The sequence below is a fragment of the Bubalus kerabau genome, chromosome 1 (genome assembly GCF_029407905.1).
Source record: "Bubalus kerabau isolate K-KA32 ecotype Philippines breed swamp buffalo chromosome 1, PCC_UOA_SB_1v2, whole genome shotgun sequence".
Classification (NCBI taxonomy): Eukaryota; Metazoa; Chordata; class Mammalia; order Artiodactyla; family Bovidae; genus Bubalus; species Bubalus kerabau.
In genome coordinates this window covers 15,261,162-15,282,708 of record NC_073624.1, presented here as the reverse complement: position 1 = coordinate 15,282,708, position 21,547 = coordinate 15,261,162, and the positions used below count along the sequence as shown (strand labels likewise).

General features: G+C 50.2%; 1 protein-coding gene across 1 annotated transcript in view; it reads right to left on the bottom strand.

Annotated features, from left to right (window-relative positions):
• Positions 1–8,296: 8,296 nt before the first annotated feature.
• NTF3 (neurotrophin 3) overlaps positions 8,297–21,547 on the bottom strand; it is a 75,667-nt gene continuing 62,416 nt past the window's right edge. Inside the window, exon 2 of the mRNA XM_055568860.1 lies at positions 8,297–9,361. Coding sequence (XP_055424835.1) covers positions 8,579–9,361 — 783 coding nt within the window. The 3' untranslated portion in view covers positions 8,297–8,578. The remainder of the gene's footprint in view (positions 9,362–21,547) is intronic.

The following is a 21,547-nucleotide window of genomic DNA, read 5'->3' as shown; positions in this document are numbered from 1 at the left end:
AGAACCACACTATGTCTTTTTGTAACAGAATCTTTAGAGCTTGGCTTCCCAACATCTGATTTGTCCTTCAGATGTAATCTGACATATATACAGGTGCACTGCCAGCTTACAGCTAAACCACACTCCCAAGAAGTCGTGCTGGTGTGAAGACACAGATGCCCTGGACCTCAGCATACTGTTACCATACTTTGGGTCATCTGAAGTGGAGGTCTGACCACAGATCCCTACAGGGGTACAAATTCCACACCCTAATTTGCTTCTATGGGGCTTTGGCTAGACCCGCTTGTAAACTGAGAGGCTTACCTGTGCCGGATTATTTCTAGATGAATAACAGCTGTGCTTTGATCTTTTCAAGCATGCTTCTATCTTGACAATGAGTTGTTTATTGGCTATCTCGACGTCAAACTCCTTATCAATCATCCCCATCTTCAAATCCACACATCTTGCAGTCTTCGAATTGGATCTAGAATCATTGTGCCTCCAGAACATAGTGATCATTTCCATATGCCTTCCTCTCTCATCTTCCGCATCCAACTGGGTACCAGATCCAGTCTATGCCACCTGAAAAATGCCCCTCCCATCCCTAGTTCCTGCTTGCTCCCTCTGCCTCGTTCTAGTCTGGGTTCTCCTATGTACAATTTATTGCTGATTTTCCAGCTGTCCCTCAATTTGCCTCAGGTCCACCCATCAGTTATCCTACCACCAAAATCATATCCTTAAAAATTAGAGAAAAAACACCTTTGTTGATTCCTTAGTATGTAATAAACCAGTGATTCTCAAAGTGTGCAGCAGCATCTTCTGGGAACTTGTTAGAAATGCAGATTCCCAGGTCCCACTCAGACCTAATCAGTCAGAGACTCAGGTGACGGGCCCTTCAGATGACAAACATTCTTCTTTGTCAAACTTTTACTCATCCCTAAGAGACAGCTCAGAGTTGCCTCCTCAGGGAAGCCTTCTCTCACTGTTCCCAGCAGCATTTAGTTGCTCATTTTCTGGGTTCCTGGAGACCCTTTTGTCAACAATCTTGTTACAGTTGTTTTATCGTAGATTTGACTTCAATGTAGGGAGTGGATTTCTATCAGATAATTAGTTTTTTTAAAACAGTACTAACTCCTTGTGAGCAGGTGCTCATGGAGAGGACATGAATGGCTCCTCTGTCCATCTCCAGGCAAGAATACTGGAGTGGGTTGCCATTCCCTCCTCCAGGGGATCTTGGGGATCTCCAGAGATCCAGGGATTGGCCCTGGGTCTCTGCACTGCAGGCAGAGTCTTTACCATCTGAGCCACCAGGGAAGCCCCCCAAATAGCACCAACTCTTTGTGGGCAGGTGCTCATGGAGAAGATGTGAGTGTTATCAAGGATACTTGCAGTGGTTATACTTGAAGGTCCCATCCTTTTTATTCACTGTTCTTTCAGGAAAGATGACATCTCTTTTGCCGAATCCATACAGTTGAACAGGGTGCCTGCCACCTAGTGAGTGAAGTGAAAGTCACTCAGCTGTGTCTGACTCTTTTCTCCAGGCCAGAATACTGGAGTGGGTAGCCTTTCCCTTCTCCAGGGGATCTTCCCAACCCAGAGATCAAACCCAGGTCTCCTGAATTGCAGGCTGAATCTTTACAAGCTGAGCCACAAGGGAAGCCCAAAAATACTGGAGTGGGTAGCCTATCACTTCTCCAATGGATCTTTCCTGACCCAGGAATTGAACCGGGGTCTCCTGCATTGCAGGTGGATTCTTTACCAACTGAGCTATCAGAGAAGCTTCCTGCTGCCTAAAAGGTGTTCAAAAGGATTTTAGAAATGCATTGAATGGATAAAAGATTGTCAGTTCAGTTCAGTCGCTCAGTCATGTCCGACTCTTTGTGACCCCATGAATCACAGCACGCCAGGCCTCCCTGTCCATCACCAACTCCCAGAGTTCACTCAGACTCACGTCCATCGAGTCAGTGATGCCATCCAGCCATCTCATCCTCTGTCCTCCCCTTCTCCTCCTGCCCCCAATCCCTCCCAGCATCAGAGTCTTTTCCAATGAGTCAACTCTTCGCATGAGGTGGTCAAAGTACTGGAGTTTCAGCTTTAGCATCATTCCTTCCAAAGAAATCCCAGGGCTGATCTCCTTCAGAATGGACTGGCTGGATCTCCTTGCAGTCCAAGGGACTCTCAAGAGTCTTCTCCAACACCACAGTTCAAAAGCATCAATTCTTCGGTGCTCAGCCTCCTTCACAGTCCAACTCTCACATCCATACATGACCACAGGAAAAACCATAGCCTTGACTAGACGAACCTTTGTTGTAAGGGAGGATAAAAAATTCTGTCCCAATTTGAAATTCCTGTCTTCTATTCTTTTGCAAAAGATCCAAATATTGCAGCCATGCTGCTTTTTATCCTTCAGGGAAAAGGTACACTCACTTTCCAGCTAGTATGGTGATTGATTAGTTACCAGGTGGGGTTTGTGGGGGTTGGGCATGAAGATTCTAGATCCAGTTCAAGTCCCCTCTGCTGTGAGCCACAGTGCTGGTGAGTCTGGCATCTCCCTTGGGTAGAACAATTGCTGGAAATCCCTGTCGTGTTGACCTGTTAATTGTTCCTTGTGCCACATGCCTGCCACTCATCTCACTCTCATTGAAATTCAGGTCAAGGTCTCCTAAGGCACTCAGCGTCCTCCCCATCACAGTCTTCAGAGCAACTGCTTCCAGACCTCTCAGGCTCCCCTCTGGGCGTGTGCCCTTACCAGCCATACCATCTCTGGTTAAGTTACCTAAATTTCCTTAACCTGTGTCCTCAATGGCACAAAAGAGTTAAAACTCCTGGAGTGTACACACAGAGCCTTACAGGGAAGAAGCAGCCAGTACGTGATAACCACTACTGTGATTATTTATTCTTCAGGCTGACCTTCCCTTTCAGCCCTTCACCCCAGCACCAGTCTCCAGCACTTTCCTGCCCAATCAGAAAGCACACAGCTTCAGCCCCTTCTGTTTAGGCTGCTGGAAACTGCCTGATGCCTTTTCTGCCTGTAAATCCTCAATCCCAACCCGCCTGTTTTCTAGTCCCAAGAATGTTTGTTCCATATGCTCCCCAGCTGGCTACCAGCTCAGTCTCCTAAAGGTTAAACTCATGTTCTGGAACATTCTTTTCAAGCATTACCTTTCCTTAAAAAAATGCAATACATCAATGGTTGAGAAATCAAAGCAGCTACACACACACACAAACATGGATACATGCAAACACACGCATGCACGTCAACCCACCTCCCTGTATCTCCATGTGAAAAGCCATCTAACCCAGTAAACTGTGCTTCACCATTTCCTAATAAACTTTTATGTTTTCTTGCCACTGAGGTTTCTGTAACTGTACACGCAATGTCATTACTGAGCCCTGCACTAATTCAACTCAGCCAGACGCCTCAGCGGTAGCCAGCTTCTAGAAAATTCTCTTGATATGTGTGTGTCTTTGCCTCTCCATCTCCTGGGCCCTCCCTTCCCCTGGCCCCCACCTCAGACCATCCGTGCTTGGTCTATTGGCCTTCTGTACCATATATACAAGGCCCAGGGTGGAAAGAAACAAACCCACGGCCCTTGAGAGTGCCTGTGACCTCCCTGGCTTGTCCAAGCCAGGCCATCCTTTATCTGGAACTAGACAAAAGCCCAGGGTTTCTGGTCAACCCAGAGGCGCTTGCCTTTCAGCCTGTCATGAAAACACGGGTGCCTCATGAGCAGCCTGTGGAGAAGTAACTTGAGAAGATGTGTATAAAGGGTTTGGGTCTCCTTAGATCTGGGGGTGGGAACTTGGAGGCAGGGGTTAGGCTGACGAAGGTTCTGGGGGCAGAGAACCAGTCTTCAGGGTGGTGGCTCCATCTGGGTTTTGTGCAAAGAGCACTTTTAGGACCCTCAAGCTGTGTCATGGGGGTGGGCAGGGGGCTCCAGGTAATCGGCTGCCTGTCAGGCCTCCGAAGATGCCTGCTGAAGCTGTTGGTAGGGCAACCTGGGAGGCTCTGCATGGCCGGGGCCATCCGAGCTGGAAGCCCAGGGAGCCATCTTCCTGGTGAAGTCAGACAAGTCTCCAGGTAGCCGGGAGCTGAGGACACGGACTCATTCCCACACACGTGTTCGGAGGTGATAAACATACCACGCAGATGATTTTTCTGAACCTCAGTGGAAGGTTTCCACACAGACTCAGTGAACTAAAAAGCAGATGTAAACGGACATACAGGCTCATTCACTCATGGATAGGGGAGAGAAAAACAACCAAGTTCTTAAAAAACGCCAAACCCTGATCACCAACGTGGAGAAAACATTGTTGGACGTGAGACAGACAGACAGACACACAAGACGAAAACAAAGCTGACCCATAAATTTTCAAGAAGGAACACCCCCCCTCCAAGCCCCGACCTCCCTGATTCTTCAGAAAATCACTTGTGCTGCTCGTATTTCTGCTGAAAAGAGTTCAAGGGACCCGTGGAAGAGAAGTGGGTGAACACGAACCCCGGGAGTGCCTCCGAGGGGGTGGGTGATTTAGACTCTTAATTAAGACCAATCGTCCACCGTGAAGTTGGGCAATTCCTCCTAGACTTCCAGAGTGAGGGCTCCTAAAAGTCTCCCCAAGCCTCACCAGGGGGTCACTCTTAGGGGGCTTCTGACAGGCCAGGAACAGGCTGTTTTCATGACGTTGCAAAACGATCTAATGATTTGGGCACTCCCCTCATTTTTAAGACAAGGGAACAAAGGCTCAGAGAGGTTAAGTAACTTGGTCAAGTTCACACAGCATGGGGGGGGGGCACCTTATGCAAGTGTACAAAGAAGCCTCCACCAGTGGCCAACAGAGCTTTTGAGCATCCATCAAGGAAGAGAAGACTGACAGCTTGGACACTGGCCCTCTCTGCAGTAAGAGCTCAAGATGCTGAAATCCCCTTGGGATGGGTGAGTTAGCCAAGGTCATGCAGCCAGCCACTGACAACAAAGCCAGGCTAGAACCTGCCTGTCATCCAGCCAGGCTCCTCACCCTGCAACACACCTCTCTGCTTAACAAAGTTCCAGCCAGAAATCAGGTGCCGGGGAGGATGACGGACACCAAGGGCATCTCCAGGAGCCAGACCCCTGCCCTCCATGGCCCTCCTGTCTCAGAGACGAGTTCAGCCATCAGCCTTCACAATGGCAGAGGTGTGCGCCAGGCGCACAAGGTCTGCTGCAGACCTTATGGAGGAATCTGCCCAGGCCCGTGAACCTAACACATTGGCCTTGGCTGACCTTGGATGTCCTCTGATGCCAGGAAAGTTGCTGAGAGGGAACTGTGCCCCCAGCATGAGGAGGGCAGAGCTCGGCATGGCCTGAAGCTGGAATTTCTCTGAGGCTGGCTTTCATCAGCCCCAGCTTCACTCTCGCCCCTAAGTACACTCAATCTGGAAGCAGGCTCCAGACACGCTCTTGACATTGAGGCAAACTCCTTCCCTTCAAGGCGGGGCCGGGGAACTCAGCCCTGTTATTTAGGGACTGTGCCTTCCCAGGCTGGACTCTGGGGCTCTGTCACCCAAGCCTGTCTTCCCAGGCAGTCAGACAGGCCCTAAACCCATGTGAAACAGACACTGCAGAACAGGAACCTAAGGGCTCCTTAACTCCAACCTGAGAACCAAGATGGGCCAATTACAAGTCTTGCAGGATCCTATTGGTGAGCTTCCCTGGTGGCCCAGTGGCAAAGACTCCAGCTGCCAATGCAGGAAATGCAAGAGACGCAGGATCGATCCCTGGGTCAGGAAGATCTCCTAGAGAAGGAAATGGCAACCCACTTCAGTGTTCTTGCATGGGAAATCTCGTGGACAAAGGAACCTGGTGGGCTGCAGTCCATGGGGTTGCAAAGAGTTGGACACGACAGCCTCTAAACAGCAATAACAATAATCCTATGGGCAGGCTTACTGTGTTCTTGATATAGGCTTCTGAAGCAAGAGCTTCCGCAGGTTTCCATGCAGAGAACAAGCTTTCAACTTCCCTAGGACTGTGCTGTTCATTCCAAGATGCAAGGCTGCGTTGGGCAGGGGACCAGTGATGAGCAAACAGCCCTGACATCTCTCAAACAGGGACTTCGTCTTCCCTCTGCCACTTACCTGCTCCGTTAAATCCTCGGGCAGGTTAAATCCTCAGGCCTCGGTTTCATCACCTGTAAACACAAGATGACAATCGCCACCTCCACACATTTGTGACAACTCACAGGGGTGGCAGAGACTGAGAGTGCCCAGCCCGTGGCGGGCACATAGTCAGTTCTTCACTTCCTGCCCTCAGGTTTTGAGCATCCAGAATTGAGTGTGGGCTGACCATGCTCTTCATCAAAGCCACTGCTGTTTGCTGAGCCTGTTGCAAGAGGATCATGTTCCATAAAGGACACAGACTGTGTTTGGTATGTGTGCAGGCTGCTTCAGGTAGAGGGTACACACAGGCCTTAGTGGAAGGCAGGCCAAACCAGGGAAGTGACCAGACAGGGTTTCAGGACAGGAATGCAGGGTCCATAGTGGGTTAGTGGGTACCCTGCACCTCTGCCCAGATTGGAGACTGGAGTCCTTAGGCTCCAGACCCCAGGGGACAAACTGCTGCCCAGTTCATCCTCTGCAGTGGGAGGGGTGGGTGGGTGGGTGTCCCAGTTTTCCCAGGGGAAAAGTGCCTGAAGGGCATCACTAGTGTCTGCCTTGGCAGGACGGGTGTGACCATCACCAAATGACCCCTTGGGCTATTGTGGACACTCCTGGGATTAGCAGGCACCCGGAAGATTCCCTCCAGTTGGGGTTTTTACATCCAAAGTGATGAGTCAACCAAAAATGATACAGAGCTCAAGTACAGTAGACTAAAAAAGCGGGTGGCTCAGTGGTGAAGAATCCACCTGCAATGCAGAGGACCTGGGTTCCATCCCTAGGTGGGGAAGATCCCCTGGAGAAGGGAAAGGCAACCCATTCTGGTACTGTGGCCTGGGGAGTCCCACGAGCAGAGGAGCCTGGTGGGCTGCAATCCATGGGGTCGAAAATGAGTTAGACATGACTGAACTAAACAACAACAAAGTTGAACTCATAGAAGCACAGAGCAGAATTTCAGCTGCCAGGGTTTGGGGATGGGGAAGAGGAGGAGAGCAGAAATTTCAAATTTTAAGAGGAAGAAGTTTGGGGGGATTGAATGGACCCTGCATGGCCTGGTGACCGTGATGACAATACTGTACTGTATACTTGAAAGTAGCAATGAGTAGATTTAAAATGTTTTCACAGTAACAACAATGGCAATTACATGAGGTGAAGGATGTGCTAAGTAGCCTTACGGTGGTAAACATTTCACAATATGTACATGTGTCAAATCATCACATTGCACACCTTGAACTTATATAGCATTACATGTCAATTACATCTCAGTCGAGCTAGGTGTGGGGAGAACAAAATGAAACCCTAAAACAAAAACCATAGAGAGGAGCACAATACCTAAGTAAGGAGAAGGAGAGGAGGGAGGGGTAAGGAACTTTTGTTCTTGAATAGCTACACCATGCTGGGACTCTGAGATGCCTCCCATGATTATGGGGCCTAACCATGGCAGCCTGTGGGGTAGGCAAGCCCCATATCTGACTCTCTTGACTCCAGGCAACCTGGGCTCAGGGTGGCTTCAAAGCCCTGCCCACAGTCACGGGGAGGAGCTGGAATTTGCACCAAGGTCTGACTCCCTCCTTCGGCACAAGCCTTTATCATCAGTTCCCCCTGGGGCTGCAGGAAGAGTCAGCAGAGGATGGGGAGGCAGAAGAAACTCCTGGAGAATCGACCAGGACCACACTTCTCTTCTGTGCAGAGATGACTCACCATCCGCTTCTGCTCCTGGGTAACTCTACAATTATTTCTGTTGCAAATAGTTAAAAAAACATTTTCCTATGTGCCTCGGAAGACGAAAACCACTTTTACACAGAGCAAAACAAAAACCGAAGCCAAGAAAAGAAAAAAAAGAAATTCAACCCTTAACCATCTCAAACCCCCAAACAACAAACGAGCTGAAAGAAACTTCCAAAATGAAAACTGCCAGATTCGTTGTTATTGTTCTGGGACCATAACATCAGAGTAGATCATAATTCTAATTGGCAAAAACTGACAGCAGAGGAAGGCAAGGAGGTTCTCGGACAGTGAGCTTGCCGGCCAGAATTAAGAGCCGCTGAGCATCCCTGCGGCGGAAGTGGTACCAGTTCTTTTGATTAATGAATCAATTATGATGCATCCTGAAACGGGGTACGGAACTGTGTCTACACACAACTCTGACATCAGCCGATTTCAACAAGTTTACTAAAACGACAGTCACGGCCTTTGACAATACTGAAAGTAAAATAGTGGTGTACACAGACTTTACAGGGCAGCTCCCGGGAGCCGGGTTACAGAATCAGGTTAAACAGATGGGAGAAGGCCTGAGGGAAGCCAAGCACACGGATTTTATTGAGAAAAAAGCTTATATACTGTAAGGGTTGCCGAAGTTTAATAAATAAAGGTCAACTTATAATATATAAAAACAATATAAACATTTATATGCTACATGCATATCATATAATTTAAAGTAATAATTTATATATGGGGAGAGACGCCAAGTCATGTTCTTCCGATCTTCCTGGACAAGGCACACACACAAGACGTGTCTATCCGGATCCACCGCCAGCCCACCAGTTTGTTGTTTTCTGACGTCAGCGCGCGGACGTAGGTTTGGGAGGTTTTGCACTGCGAGTTCCAGTGTTTGTCATCGATTCCTCTGCAACCGTTCTTGACAGGCCTGGCCTCCTTACACCTCGTCTCATAAAAATATTGTTTGACGGGGGAGTTGCCGGTCTTGATCTCCCCCAGCACCGTGACCTGGTGTCCCCGAATGTCAATGGCCGACGACTTGTCGGTCACCCACAGGCTCTCACTGTCGCACACGGAGTACTCGCCCCGGTGGCTCTTGTGCTCCGCGTACCTCTTCCTCCGCGACGTTCTGTTGGCCACCACGGGGTTGCCCACGTAATCCTCCATGAGGTACAGGGGAGGGGGCTCCAGGGGGGTGCTGTCACTCAGCAGGACCCGGGGCGAGTTGTAGCGTCTCTGGTGCCGCAGCAGCTCGGGGCCCATGGCCGTCACCGGCTGGAATTCCGACTTGGCCGGCTCTCGGGGCGGGGCCTCTGCTTTGGGCAGGGTGCTCTGGTAGTTCTCCTTAACGTCCACCATCTGTTTGGAGAGCTTGTTTTTTAAAATATCTGCCTGGATCAGCTTGATAATCAGGGAATTGAGTGAGTCTTCCGGCAGACTCCTTTGATCCATGCTGTTCCCTTGGACGCCACGGAGATAAGCGAGAAACATCACATAAAACAAGATGGACATCACCTTGTTCACCTGTAAGATCTGAAAAGGAAACACGTGTGTTACTAGCAGGTGGTGGCGGCTGCGTCCGTGTCATTCCTGGACCGGATACCTGAGCCTGGGGATCCCTGTGAGGCAGGATGGAGAGCTGAGTACCACCATCCAAGGAGAGCATCAAAACGCCCCTGTGATGGCCAGAGACAGAGGCTGTCTATTCCTCTCACCTTCCCCTCTTACTCTCCTAGACATCCAAGTGCCTTCACCCCAACAATCCTTCTTCCAGCAGTGTGGCTGGGTGAGAGGGAAAGAGACGTGTGTGTGTGTGTGTGTGTGTGTGTGTGTGTTGTGTGTAAGAGAGAGAAGGCAAAATAATCTGTCTCACAAAGACAAAGAGTATCACTGAAGGGCTATAGCCTGGAAGAGTCAGGTCTCTCCCGAGGACCTAAAGCGGCAGGGGAGGTCACCTCTGGGCATTCAGCCTGGATCTTTCTCGGATGGACAGCACCCGTCACCTGAGCACCTGAGGTCCACCGTCTGTAGCCTTCTGCTGGGTGAGCCTGACATCCTGCTGTTTCTTTAAATGTCTCTTGAGCCTGAAAAGACCACCTCTCGCACCACTTCATGAAACTACAAAGAAACGGAACCTGAAAATTCTAAAGGTACATACACTATGTTTCTAATTAAAAAATATCAGCAGCGGCAGCCTTGCAATTGTGTCAAGAATCAGAGTTCTCTTGCCCACTTCGCTGCGGTCCCTGGGGTCTCTGGAAGGAGTGAATACCCTGAGGCTGGGGGTTGGGCCAGCTTCCCCTCAATCTGCAGCGTCAGAGAGGGGTCATCATTGGCCAGCCTGGCAGAGCAGTCCTCCTGCCCCTGTAACGACCCACTCTGTGAGATGGCCTGAGTGTCAGGGTTCTCTGTCGAGCTCTCTGATGGACATGCTTGCCAATGTGCCCACCTGATCCCCAGACGCCCCCTTCCCAAGACAGCAGACCCCCCGAAGCACTGCCTGCAGAAGGTGGAGACTCAGCTCAAATGAATGGGCTGCACTTGCCCTGAAGCACAAGATTCCCTGTCGATTTCTCTTGTCTGATGTTTTGTTTCCCACTATGAAACGCTCCTTTTTTAATGGTTCTGTTTCTAACTCTGCCATCTCCTTGGTTCAGTGGCATCTTAACCCATCAACGCTTTCGTTCTGTTGCCATAGTAGAGCCTCCACTTGGGGTTTCTGCCGAGTCCGTGTGGAATTAGAGGGCTGATCTCCACATACCTTCATGCTGGTCACTCCCTCCCTAGAGCACAGCCCTGGAAGCACAGCCCTGGAAGGAGAGGGTTCTGATGCGGGAGGGGTGGCCACTCGTTAGACCCTCCCCAGTGCCCTGCACTTCGCCCCACCCGCCACGAGTGCTCATTCTGTTACCACCACCGCAGCCGCCTCACCGTCCCCGGGGCTCTGTCGTTTCCTCTCGAAAGCTCTAAGCGTGGAAAATCAAATCCTTCCCTTGGCTCACCTTGGGTATTTCCAGAAAGACTACAAAACCCAGGGGAAGAAGAGAAGGGAAATAAACAAAGGTGGCACAAGACACAGAAAATCAGTCCTGGGACTTCCCTGCTGGTCCAGTCTGCACTCCTGATGCAGGGGGCCCGGGTTCGATCCCTGGTCAGGGAACTAGATCCCACATGCCACAAGTAAAAGTTTACATGTCACAACTAAAGATTCTGCGTGCCGTAACGAGAAGACCCTGTGTGCTGTTACCCTGCCCAGCCAAATAAATAAATGAAAATAAATAGCAGTTAAAAAAAAGAGGAGAAAAGCCGTCCTGCTTACCCATGGCTCAGAACCTGTCTGTGTCTGAGCCCGCCTAAGCTAACTCGCTCCCAGGACTCACAGATGTGGCCTCTTCCCACATCTTGCCTGAAGAGCTGCTCTGGTGTCCCCAAAGGCCAGCAACGCGGCTGTCACTTTCCTCCAGCTTCCTCCTCCTGGCTCCCGGCCTGTTTCTCTGATAAGGGGAGCATCTTCCTTCCATGGGAACCACTCTCTGGACAACTGATTCTTTCAAGGTCAAGGCTGAGCGAAGGATTCTAGCTTTGCTGCTCCCATCTAGAGATGCCCCCCCTCCCCAGGAACAGCATGATCCTGGGAAAATGGTTCCCATGGAATAACTAATCTCCCCACCCCAACTCCACATAAAAGTGATTTTTCCCTTCAATCTTGCAGGTCCAACAAAATGAAACTTGAACAACACAAAAAATATGGCATCCATGCAACTAGAATTATACCACTTTCTCCCTTCCAAAAAAGAAGACAGATGCCATGAAATAATTTGGGATGGAGAGGCTATCAAAAAACAATTTATGAACCGCCCCCGGCCACCCTGCCCAAGCCCCATCACCATCAACTAAGCATATGCAGGCTACTTGCTCATACGGAAACTGAACAAGTGAGGTGAGTGGACGGAGGTCCCAGGTGGAATAAGAGTCCATGTCTAGATTGGTAAGGTCACTGCAACGGTGAGTGGGAAGGAAGAGCCTTGATGGATTGGGCTGCTTTATGGGGAGTGGTCTGTGTATGGAACCAAAGGGTGTTAGAAGCAGAAAGGCATTTACTCCAACTCCTTTATTTTATATGGGTTTCTCTGGTGGCTCAGATGGTAAAGAATCCACCTGTAAAGCATGAAACGGGGGTTCGATCCCCAGATCAGGAAGATCCCCTGGAGAAGGGCATGGCAACCTATTCTAGCATTCCTGCCTGGAGAATCCCATGGACAGAGGAGCCTGGCGGCTACAGTCCATGGGGTTGCAAAGAGTCAGACAAGACTGAGCGACTAACACTTTCACTTTTCACTTCATTTTATAGATGAGGAAACCCCAAACTGCAGTTTAAAGAAGAGAAACACAGGAAGCAGAGAAGGGGGGTCTCTGCAGTTCAAGACCAGTGCTTCTTTTCATCACATCATGACTGGACTCCCATGCCCCATCTGCAGCCCGGCTCACTGTTCAGCAGCCATTTAAATAAGCTTTATGACCCATGTGACCCTTCCCCTTGCACATTCTCATCACCTCCTCTTCTGCTGAAATGTTGCTCACTCTTCAGCACCCAGTTCAGAAGCTAACTTTCCATCATGCTCCCCCGATAGCAGCAGCCCAACCCCCTCTGCATGCCCACGTCATGGTGGCACGTGTCACAGCCCTCTGGGCACAATGCAGTTTACTCACTAGACTCTGTCCTCCAAGGCCAGGGGCCCCCTCCTTCTTGTCTGTGTCCGCCTCTCCCCTGAGTCCACACCACAGCGAATACAAAGTGGGTGCAGAGAGTCAGAGATGGACTGAGGGTGGCTGAAGGCAGAACCAGCTCCCGAGGCTGCAGGGCCGAGAGCAAACATTTCTCAGAGGCAGAGTGGTGGCAGGAGGTGTGACCATGTTAGAAGCCACGCTCCAAACCCCCAGGCGCATGTTCCATGGTCCCATGTGGCTTCACTTACCAAACCCACAAAGATAAAATTCTGCAGAATTTCAAGATGATAACCGCAGAGTGTTACACTTTGAGTTCAAGGTCCCCTTTCTGGGTGTGGGCCCCTGTGTGATGCCCTGGCTGTAGGAACTAAGATGTTTTGTCTTAATGAAATTGTGTGAAGGTAATAGATAGTGGGAAAATGGAAACAATGACATACTTTATTTTCTTAGGCTCCAAAATCACTGTGGACGGTGACAGCAGCCATGAAATTAAAAGGTGCTTGCTCCTTGGAAGAAAAACTAGGGCAAAACTAGACAGTGTATTAAAAAGCAGAGACTTTGCCACCAAAGATCCATATAGTCAAAGCTATGGTTTTTCCAGTAGTCATATACAGATGTAAGAGGTGGATCATAAAGAATGCTGAGTGCCAGAGAACTGATGCTTTCGAACAGTAGGGTTGGAGAAGACTCTTGAGAGTCCCTTGGACTGCAAGGAGATCAAACCAGTCAATCCTAAGGGAAATCAACCCTGAATATTCATTGGAAGGACTGATGCTGAAGCTCCAATACTTTGGCCACCTGATGTGAAGAGCTGACTCATTGGAAAAGACCCTGACACTGGGAAAGATTGAAGACAGGAGGAGAAGGGGACGATAGAGGATGAGATGGCTGGATGGCGTCACCGACTCGATGGACATGAATTTGAGCAGACTCTGGGAGACAATGAAGGACAGGGAAGCTTGGCGTGCTGTAGTCAATGGGGTCACAAAGAGTCGGACACAACTTAACTACTGAACAACAACAAAGGAGTGGAAAGTCATTGTTCGTCAAGAGAGATGTGCAAAGGCCACAGGGTACCATGAGGCAGGGTGACGCGAACAGGGCTGTGGACAGGAGCCCCGACTTTAGTGCAACCTGGCTGGGAGGGCCTGGGTTGTGGACCATGAGAAAGGCCCGTGAGACCATCTTCTTTGCTCTCCTTGGCAACAGGGGTAGGGGGAGAGGTCAGGGTCATCAGGGAGGAAGATTTCATCACCAACACTGCAAACAACTGCCCAACCCCATGGTCAGATCGTACAAAGCAGACTGACTTGCAGTTGATTTATTGCTTTTCAATTTTCTACAGAGACTTACGGAGGCTGCACTGCTTATACCATCCCATCTACCTCTGGGAGCCCCAGGGCAAACCCTGCCGCCCACTCGGGTTCCAGGCACACAAATTCTGCAGAAACATCTGGCCAGTACTGGTGAAGGTGGGGGGATGGAGAGATGAACAAAATGAATGACATAAAAACTCCCAAATGCCCCTCGGCATAGGTCCTACCCATTTCTGGATCTAGACTGTCTCTTGCCATCAAGTCCAAAAACCTTGTCATGATACTTTGGAATCAGCTGCAGGTTGGTAAGTGTTTCTAGATTATTGCAAGGCTGCATTAAAACCCAGCAGGCTTCCTGCAGACTTCACTTGGATAATCTGCTTTCAGCTTTTTTGCACAGAGCAAGCCCAAGAATGCTGCTAATAAAACGCACCCTAACACAGATGTTGAAGCCGGAAGGGGCTGTAGATAACCATCTCATGTTTACCATTAAGGATGCTGAGACCGGGAATGGTGTAAAGTGAGTTGTGTAAGGGTCACACAGCTACATGACGCAGAGACACACAGGGGAGATTTGGCTCTTTTTTAAAAAATTATTTGAAAATTTAATTTAATTAATTTATTTTTGGCTACGCTGGGCCTTCATTGCTGCTCAGGCTTTCCCTAGTTGAAGTAAGCTGAGGCTACTCTTTGTTAAGATGCTCCCGCTTCTCATTGCGGTGGCTTCTCTTGGTGGGGAGCACAGGCTCAGCAGTAGTTGTGGCACATGGGCTTAGCTGCCGCAAAGCTTGTGGGATCTTCCCGGACCAGGGATCGAACCCGTGTTCCCTGCGTTGGCAGGCAGATTCTTAACCACTGGACCACTTAGGGAAGCTCGAGACTTGGTTCTTAAGTGCAACAGAGATCACAAGGCTCAAGCATGGTCAAGGTCACTATCGGGGTAGATCACGACATTGCTAGGAAAGCTCTCAGCACCGTGCCCGGCACAGAGTGATCCACTGGACGTGCTGGATCAATATGAACCTGAGTTATCGGTGGCAGCAGAGATGCTGCATCCTTGCCCTCCACACACACACACTGGGTACCAGAGGTCTAGCTCCCTAGCGTGGGGAGTGGAGAAGGAAAGACAGTGCTCGGCAAGGCACATCAGTGAAGGTTTCGATTCAGAGAGACTTCTGTGCTCCTTGGAGAGTGGTGACTGCAGGGTACAGAGACCCCCTTTCAAACAATGATCCTACTGTGTTATCCTCGTCTTCATGTCACCTCTTGGATGGCATGGCCACACCCTTCTCATACCCCAGTCCCTGTTGTCCGGCCCAGGGCTGCACTGTCATGGAGTTTCCAGTTCTGTTTACTGAATGAGCATCTACAGCAGGCAAGACCTACCAAGACACAGCTTCCTGGCCTGGGATGCTGTTTGGGCTTCTGCCAAGCCTGGTTTGGAAGCCAATCAACTCTGCCTTCTTCTCCCAAAGAAAATACGGGCCTGGCTCTGCAGCAGGCCAGGGTCCCCAGGCTCTTCTCGGCTATAATTGGAAAAAGACCTGTTAAAGACCCCAGCAAGCCCCCTTCCTGCACTCTCCCCAGTGCCCCTTTCCCCCGCTCAGACTTTTCCAAGATCCCGACCAACTCGCAGATGCTATTTTCCTCGCTCAGAAATGCTTTCCCACATATGGTGTTTTCCCAGTCCCCGGAGCAACATTCCTACAAGGTTTCACCATCCCTCAAAATACTCAAAAGAGAGCAATTTCTGATTCCTCCTTTCTGGCTCAGTGTACAACACACACAGAGGGTTTGGGGTCTGCAAGAAGCAGCTGAAATGCAAGAGAAGCTGGTGAGGACAGAGGTACAGGGTCTGAGGTTACTGAAACCCGGGTCTGTCGGGCCACACGCGGCAGACGGTGGCCGTCGCTGCTGGGTTCCACGTCACCACTCCACGACTAGCTCCCTGGCATGGCGCGCCACCTCCTGGTCACAAACCCGGAGACCTTGCTTTTTGCACCTGTGTATGTGTGCTCAGTCGCTTCAGTCATGTCCGACTCTTTGTGCTCTCATAGACCGCAGCTCACCAGACTCCTCTGTCCATGGGACTTTCCAGGCAAGAAGACTGGAGTGGGTTGCCATGCCTTCTTCCAAGGGATCTTCCCAACCCAGGGACTGAACCCATGTGTCTTACGAACTCCTGCACTGGCAGGTGGGTTCTTTACCACTAGTGCCACGTGTTGCAACTGTAGTGAGTGAACTTGTAGCCTGGGCATTGGGAGCACCAAACACAAAAACGCCCCGGGTGGGGTACTGACACCGCATCTATCATCTTGGTAATAACCCCTCGGAGGTAGGTACTAATGACGGAGAAAAAACGAGGCATGCAGAGGTTTAATAATTAGCTAACAAGCAGCAGAGCTCAGATGGGATGGCCGTCTGGCTCTGCAGCAGAGGCCCTGTGCTGTCTGTCTGTCTGTCTGTCTGTCCTGGCTCTCACCCCTTCCAGAGGATGCTCAGGTTCCAAGTCTGGAGTCAGGACAACTCAACCTGGCAAGCTGATCACCTCTCCAAGAAGCTTCCAGGCAGCTCTCCGCAGAGTTTCCAGAGGTTTGAGGCCACCACTCCTGTTTCCTCCTGCCAGACTCCCTAGCAAAGTGTTCCCCAGGGAACGAAACAAAACCCGGTCTCCTCCCATCTCTCCTGCAGGTGCCTGTCGCATGCTTTGCACCGTGGGGCGTGAATGTACCACCTCAGACCCTGGGTTTGGTCCCAGTGCTGGAACTCCGGGTGTGACTTACACAGAAGGCCCAGAGGCTCTGTTCTGGCTTTCCTCGGGCAGGAGGCATGAGATCAAAGGTGGAAATGCTTTTTAATGTGCCAAGTATTGAATATGCGAATTCAAGAGGTTTCCTTACATCCAGGGTAGCCACATCTGTCTGGGATGAGAGTGCTTTCTGGCTGGGGTGAACCAGTTCACTGGCCAGCTGCGGCCAGAAGGACCTCATTCCCTGGAGACTTGCTGCAGCGATGACCTGGTCTCTGACGAATGCCAAGGGCTCCAAAGACCACATCCTGCCAGATAATCCTTATATCTTGTTCAGCGAGTGGAAGAGGAGAGAGGTGGGAAGGCGAGAAATTTAAAGCCGAATGACAAAAGGGAAAGGAATGTGGTGGAAATATTAAACTAAGGCCTTTCTATAAAAGGACCGGCTAGGCTCGTTCCCCTATCTTAATTGCAAAATTAATTCAAATTGGCTTTGTTCTGAACACGGGTCCCAAGGCCTCAAAATGAGTCGGCTGGGACCACATGAAGGTGTTCTGACCCCTGACAAGGCTGGGAGCTGGGAGAGAGGGGTCCCAGCGGAGCCTCCGCTGGGGATCGGTCTGGTTTGGCTTAATCTTTATTAATGATCCGGAAGCAGGAGAGAGGAAAAAGTGGCAGATTAATTAAAAAGCACAGATGACGCGTAGGGAGAAGGCGCTACAAACACGGGTGAGGACAAACCCATTACTCCCCAGTTCCCCGAGGGGCTGGCGACCTGGAAGAAGCGGGACGAGATTAGCCTGGAAACGCTTAGGTTAACTCGCTGGGGGCGAGATGAATCCAAAACCAACAGAGAGGGAAACGCTTGGAGAAGGATGGAGGCAAGGAGCGACTTAGAGTGGCTGGAAGGATTGGATGAGAAATGAACTCACAAGTACAGGCCGGGCAGGTGTCTGGGGCCCCATTTCCCCGATGGCTCCACGTGTGTCCCTCAGACCCACCTCGCTTACTCTTAGCACGTCTCCGAGGGTGGCCACTCTGACCACTCCCTGTCTTAGGAAGCATGTGTGTGCGTTTTCAGTCATGTCCAACTCTTTGCGACTCTACGGACTGCAGCCTACTAGGCTCCTGTGTCCATGGGATTCTCCAGGCAAGAATATTGGAGTGGGTTGCTGTGCCCTCCTCCAGGGCATCTTCCTGACCCAGGGATTGAACTGCATATCCTGTGTCTCCTGCATTGCAGGCAGATTCTTTGCCTTCTGAGCCATTGAGCAAAAATACATAAATCTAGCTCTAGAGAGGGTAAGAAATGGAGCTGAGGTCAGAGAACTAGTTCACGACTCTCAGCGAAGATGCTGGCAAGCATGGTCTAAATTCCCCCCAAACTAAAAAGACTCACCTCTCTGCTGTATTTGGTGAGACTACATGTGAGACAATACAGTGTGACAGCAGAGGCAGGGAGATGGATTCCTACCCAGTTCTTTAAAAGCAGCTCATTCTGCATACCTGGAGGCAGAAATGCCAACCTGCTCCTATATTCTTGCCTGGAGAATCTCATGAACAGAGGAGCCTGGTGGGCTACAGTCTGTGGGGTTGCTGAGCGACTTTGAGCATGCACTCTGCATAGCTCCTCTTATTGAAACATCCTGAACCCAGGTCCTGAAACCCATTGGCACAGACAACCCTTGGCCAGTATCTAAAGGAAGACAAGGTCCTCAGATTGCAAGGGATACTGGCTTCCTGGTGGAAATGAGACATGCGATCAGCAGGGAAGGAATGTTCTAGGCTGAGGGAAGATGAAATAGAGACCTGAGAAGGGTGACACCTCCCTCAGAAAGGAATTGCTGAAACTGGTCCCTCTTGGAGGCCAGAAAGCGAGGACTTGTGGTGGTTTAGTTGCTAAGTCGTGTCTGACTCTTTGCACCCCCATGGACTGTACCTCTATCCATGGGATTTTGCAGGCAAGAATACTGGAGTGGGTTTCCGTTTCCTTCTCCAGGGGATCTTCCACACCCAGGGACTGAACCTGGGTCTCCTGCATTGCAGGCAGATTCTTTACCAACTGAGCCACCAGGGAAGCCCGTAAGTGAAGACTGGAGACCCCTGAATGGGATGAGGAACCAACCTCCCCCACAAGCAAGCTAAACGCCCTGAGCTGGAAGTCAGTCGAGAGCTGGAAATTGCTTTGGCACAGCTACTGGAAGAGGAATTTTACATCATTCAAAGCACTCCCTCCTTGGGCCCCAAGGCCATGAGAGACGGAAGGTATGGCACATGTCATAACAAAGCGCACTGCCGCACTGAGAGGAAGGTAGCATGGTTACTCCTCGGGCAGGGAACCCTCTGGCTTGGCCCCGTCTTGGCAGAGAAATCTGAAAGGAGCCTGGGATGCCGACACAAGCCCCAGGAAGCCTAGATTCACTTTATCCTTTACGTCCTACCAACTCTCATTTCATGGCTGGAGGGTGAACACGGAAAGATGTGCAGAGAACGTCTGAATCAATCCAGCGACTGGCCATAATGGTGATTATAGTAAATTCTGTTTTCTTTGTTCTGGGCATTAGTACTCATCTGCCACTGTGCTCAGAAGTGTGTGCATGGGCTTGTGTGTGTGTGCACATGCACACACACACACACACACCACACACACTGTAGCTTCCCAAGATAGGATAGGTTACAGTCGAGTTATTTCCAAATTCCTGTATCCTTTCATATGCTGAGACATCTTGATTTCAGTCTCATTTTCTGCATCTGGGTTAACTCCATTTTTCCAAGTGAGGAAATACAGAAGGGGAGGTTGCTTCCGTTACACAGACAGTTGGGGGTACGGCTGGCGTGAAACTCGTAGCATCAGAGAGTAATCACCCCAAGCAAGTGAAACTTCCTGTTCTAGACGTTCGCCTTGCATCTGAGCTGGGTTTCTGTGTCAAGCATACGCATAACACACCCAGCTGTAAGTTAACTGTATTGGAAGGCTTCTGACTATCAGTCTTTAATCATTATAATCATGATGATGATCAATTATCTACTTTGTATAACCAGCCAAGGATGGGTCTCAAAATGGCAGGATTAAGGAAGTTGGCTTCATCCTGAGAGCTGGGAGCAAAGGGAAATCCCGAAGCAGGATTCCCCTTCGCCCTCGGGATGCCTCTTCCAAACCAAGACCACAGCTGGCTTGGAAGGCCCAGACCTATGACCACACTGCAAGAGGAGTGGCAGCAAGGCCGGGGTCAACCCAAACCATCGTGGTTTGGCCCCATGAGGACTTGGCCACAGTGAGTGTGGTCAGAGTGTAGACTGTTTCCTCCAGGCTTGGCGATGGGGCTTGTGTCAAATATAACCCCCGGCCCACAGCCAGCTTCTGTTCAGGAGGATGAAGGACTTGCACATAGTCCTCATCTGTCTTTGGTCTGGATGCCTGTTCTAGGAAACCGCGCTGTCTGGGGACTTGGAGGGCCAAGGCCTCCTTCCATGCTGCTGGGCGTCCCTCCGTCGGCTCGCCTGGCCACCATCATTCACCTGAATTTCCTGCCAGGTCCAGAAACCAGGACAGGAGAGGTGCGTGCATGGAGGTTTCGTGAGACTCTCTGTGCCCACTTGTTAAGGGAGGCTGGGATGAACACACAGAAGAAAATCCATCTTCCACCCAAACCCAGGTGTGTGGCAGGCACTTCATGAACGTTATGATCCAGTCCCAAACTGTTGACCAACTCAGGTTCTGGGCAGCTGGTCAAGACCAGAAACCAATCCAGAGCTTGACCTCTGAAAGCAATTTTGGCACCAACACTTTGGACCCAATGCTGTCTTTCATCACGGACACAGTCCTCATAATTGCTCATAAACAGCTAGTATTTACTGAGCCCCACCATATGCTGGGGACTTTGAGAGACACTACATGGATTATCTTAATTCATCTTCACAGATACAATGATCAACCTCACTTGTCATGTCAGGAAACTGAGGTTCAGACAGATTAAGTTGTTGTTTCTGAGATCACATATCAACCGAGAGGTGGAGCCAGAATGCAGAGCCCTGGGTGACCCTCAGGCTGTATTTTTAGCCAGTACTGCAGACCACCTCCAAACTCGTTCCACAGAGGCTAAGGCACCTGCCACTTGTTTGCAGGGAGCAAGGTGGGGAGCCCCATGCTGGTACCCTAATGCTTCTTTCCTTATTCAGAGAAAGAGACCTCCAAGATAGGTCCTCTGAAATGCAAGGGGTCATTACCCCATCTAAGGCTGCTGCTGCTGCTAAGTCACTTCATTTGTGTCCGACTCTGTGTGACCCCATAGACAGCAGCCCACCAGGTTCCCCTGTCCCTGGGATTCCCCAGGCAAGAACACTGGAGTGGGTTGCCATTTCCTTCTCCAATGCATGAAAGTGAAAAGTGAAAAGTGAAAGTGAAGTCGCTCAGTCATGTCCGACTCTTAGCGACCCCATGGACTGCAGCCCACCAGGCTCCTCCGTCCATGGGATTCTCCAGGCAAGAGTACTGGAGTGGGGTGCCGTTGCAAGAAGCATATCTGTGCAATGCCAGGCTGGCGGGCTCACTTATTTGTGCTTTTAGTTTCCCCAAATATTACATATTCCTTTCCTCCCTCCTTACTGGACGGTAAAGAAAACCAAGAACCCAGGGATTTTTTTTTTAATTTGCTGGATTTTGGAAGATAAGACAGATTTCTGATTATTTGGTTTTCATAGATTTTAGCGTATTGACAAGGAGAAGTGAAATACTGTGGACTTAGGACTTCCCTGCTGGTCCAGTGGTGAAGATGTCACCTTCCAGTTCAGGGGGCATGAGTTCGATCCCTGGCTGTGAAGCTAAGATCCCACATGCCTTGAGGCCAGAAAACCAAACCATTGTAACAAATTCAATCAAGACTTTAAAAATGGACCACATCAAAAAAAAAATCTAAAAAAAAATAT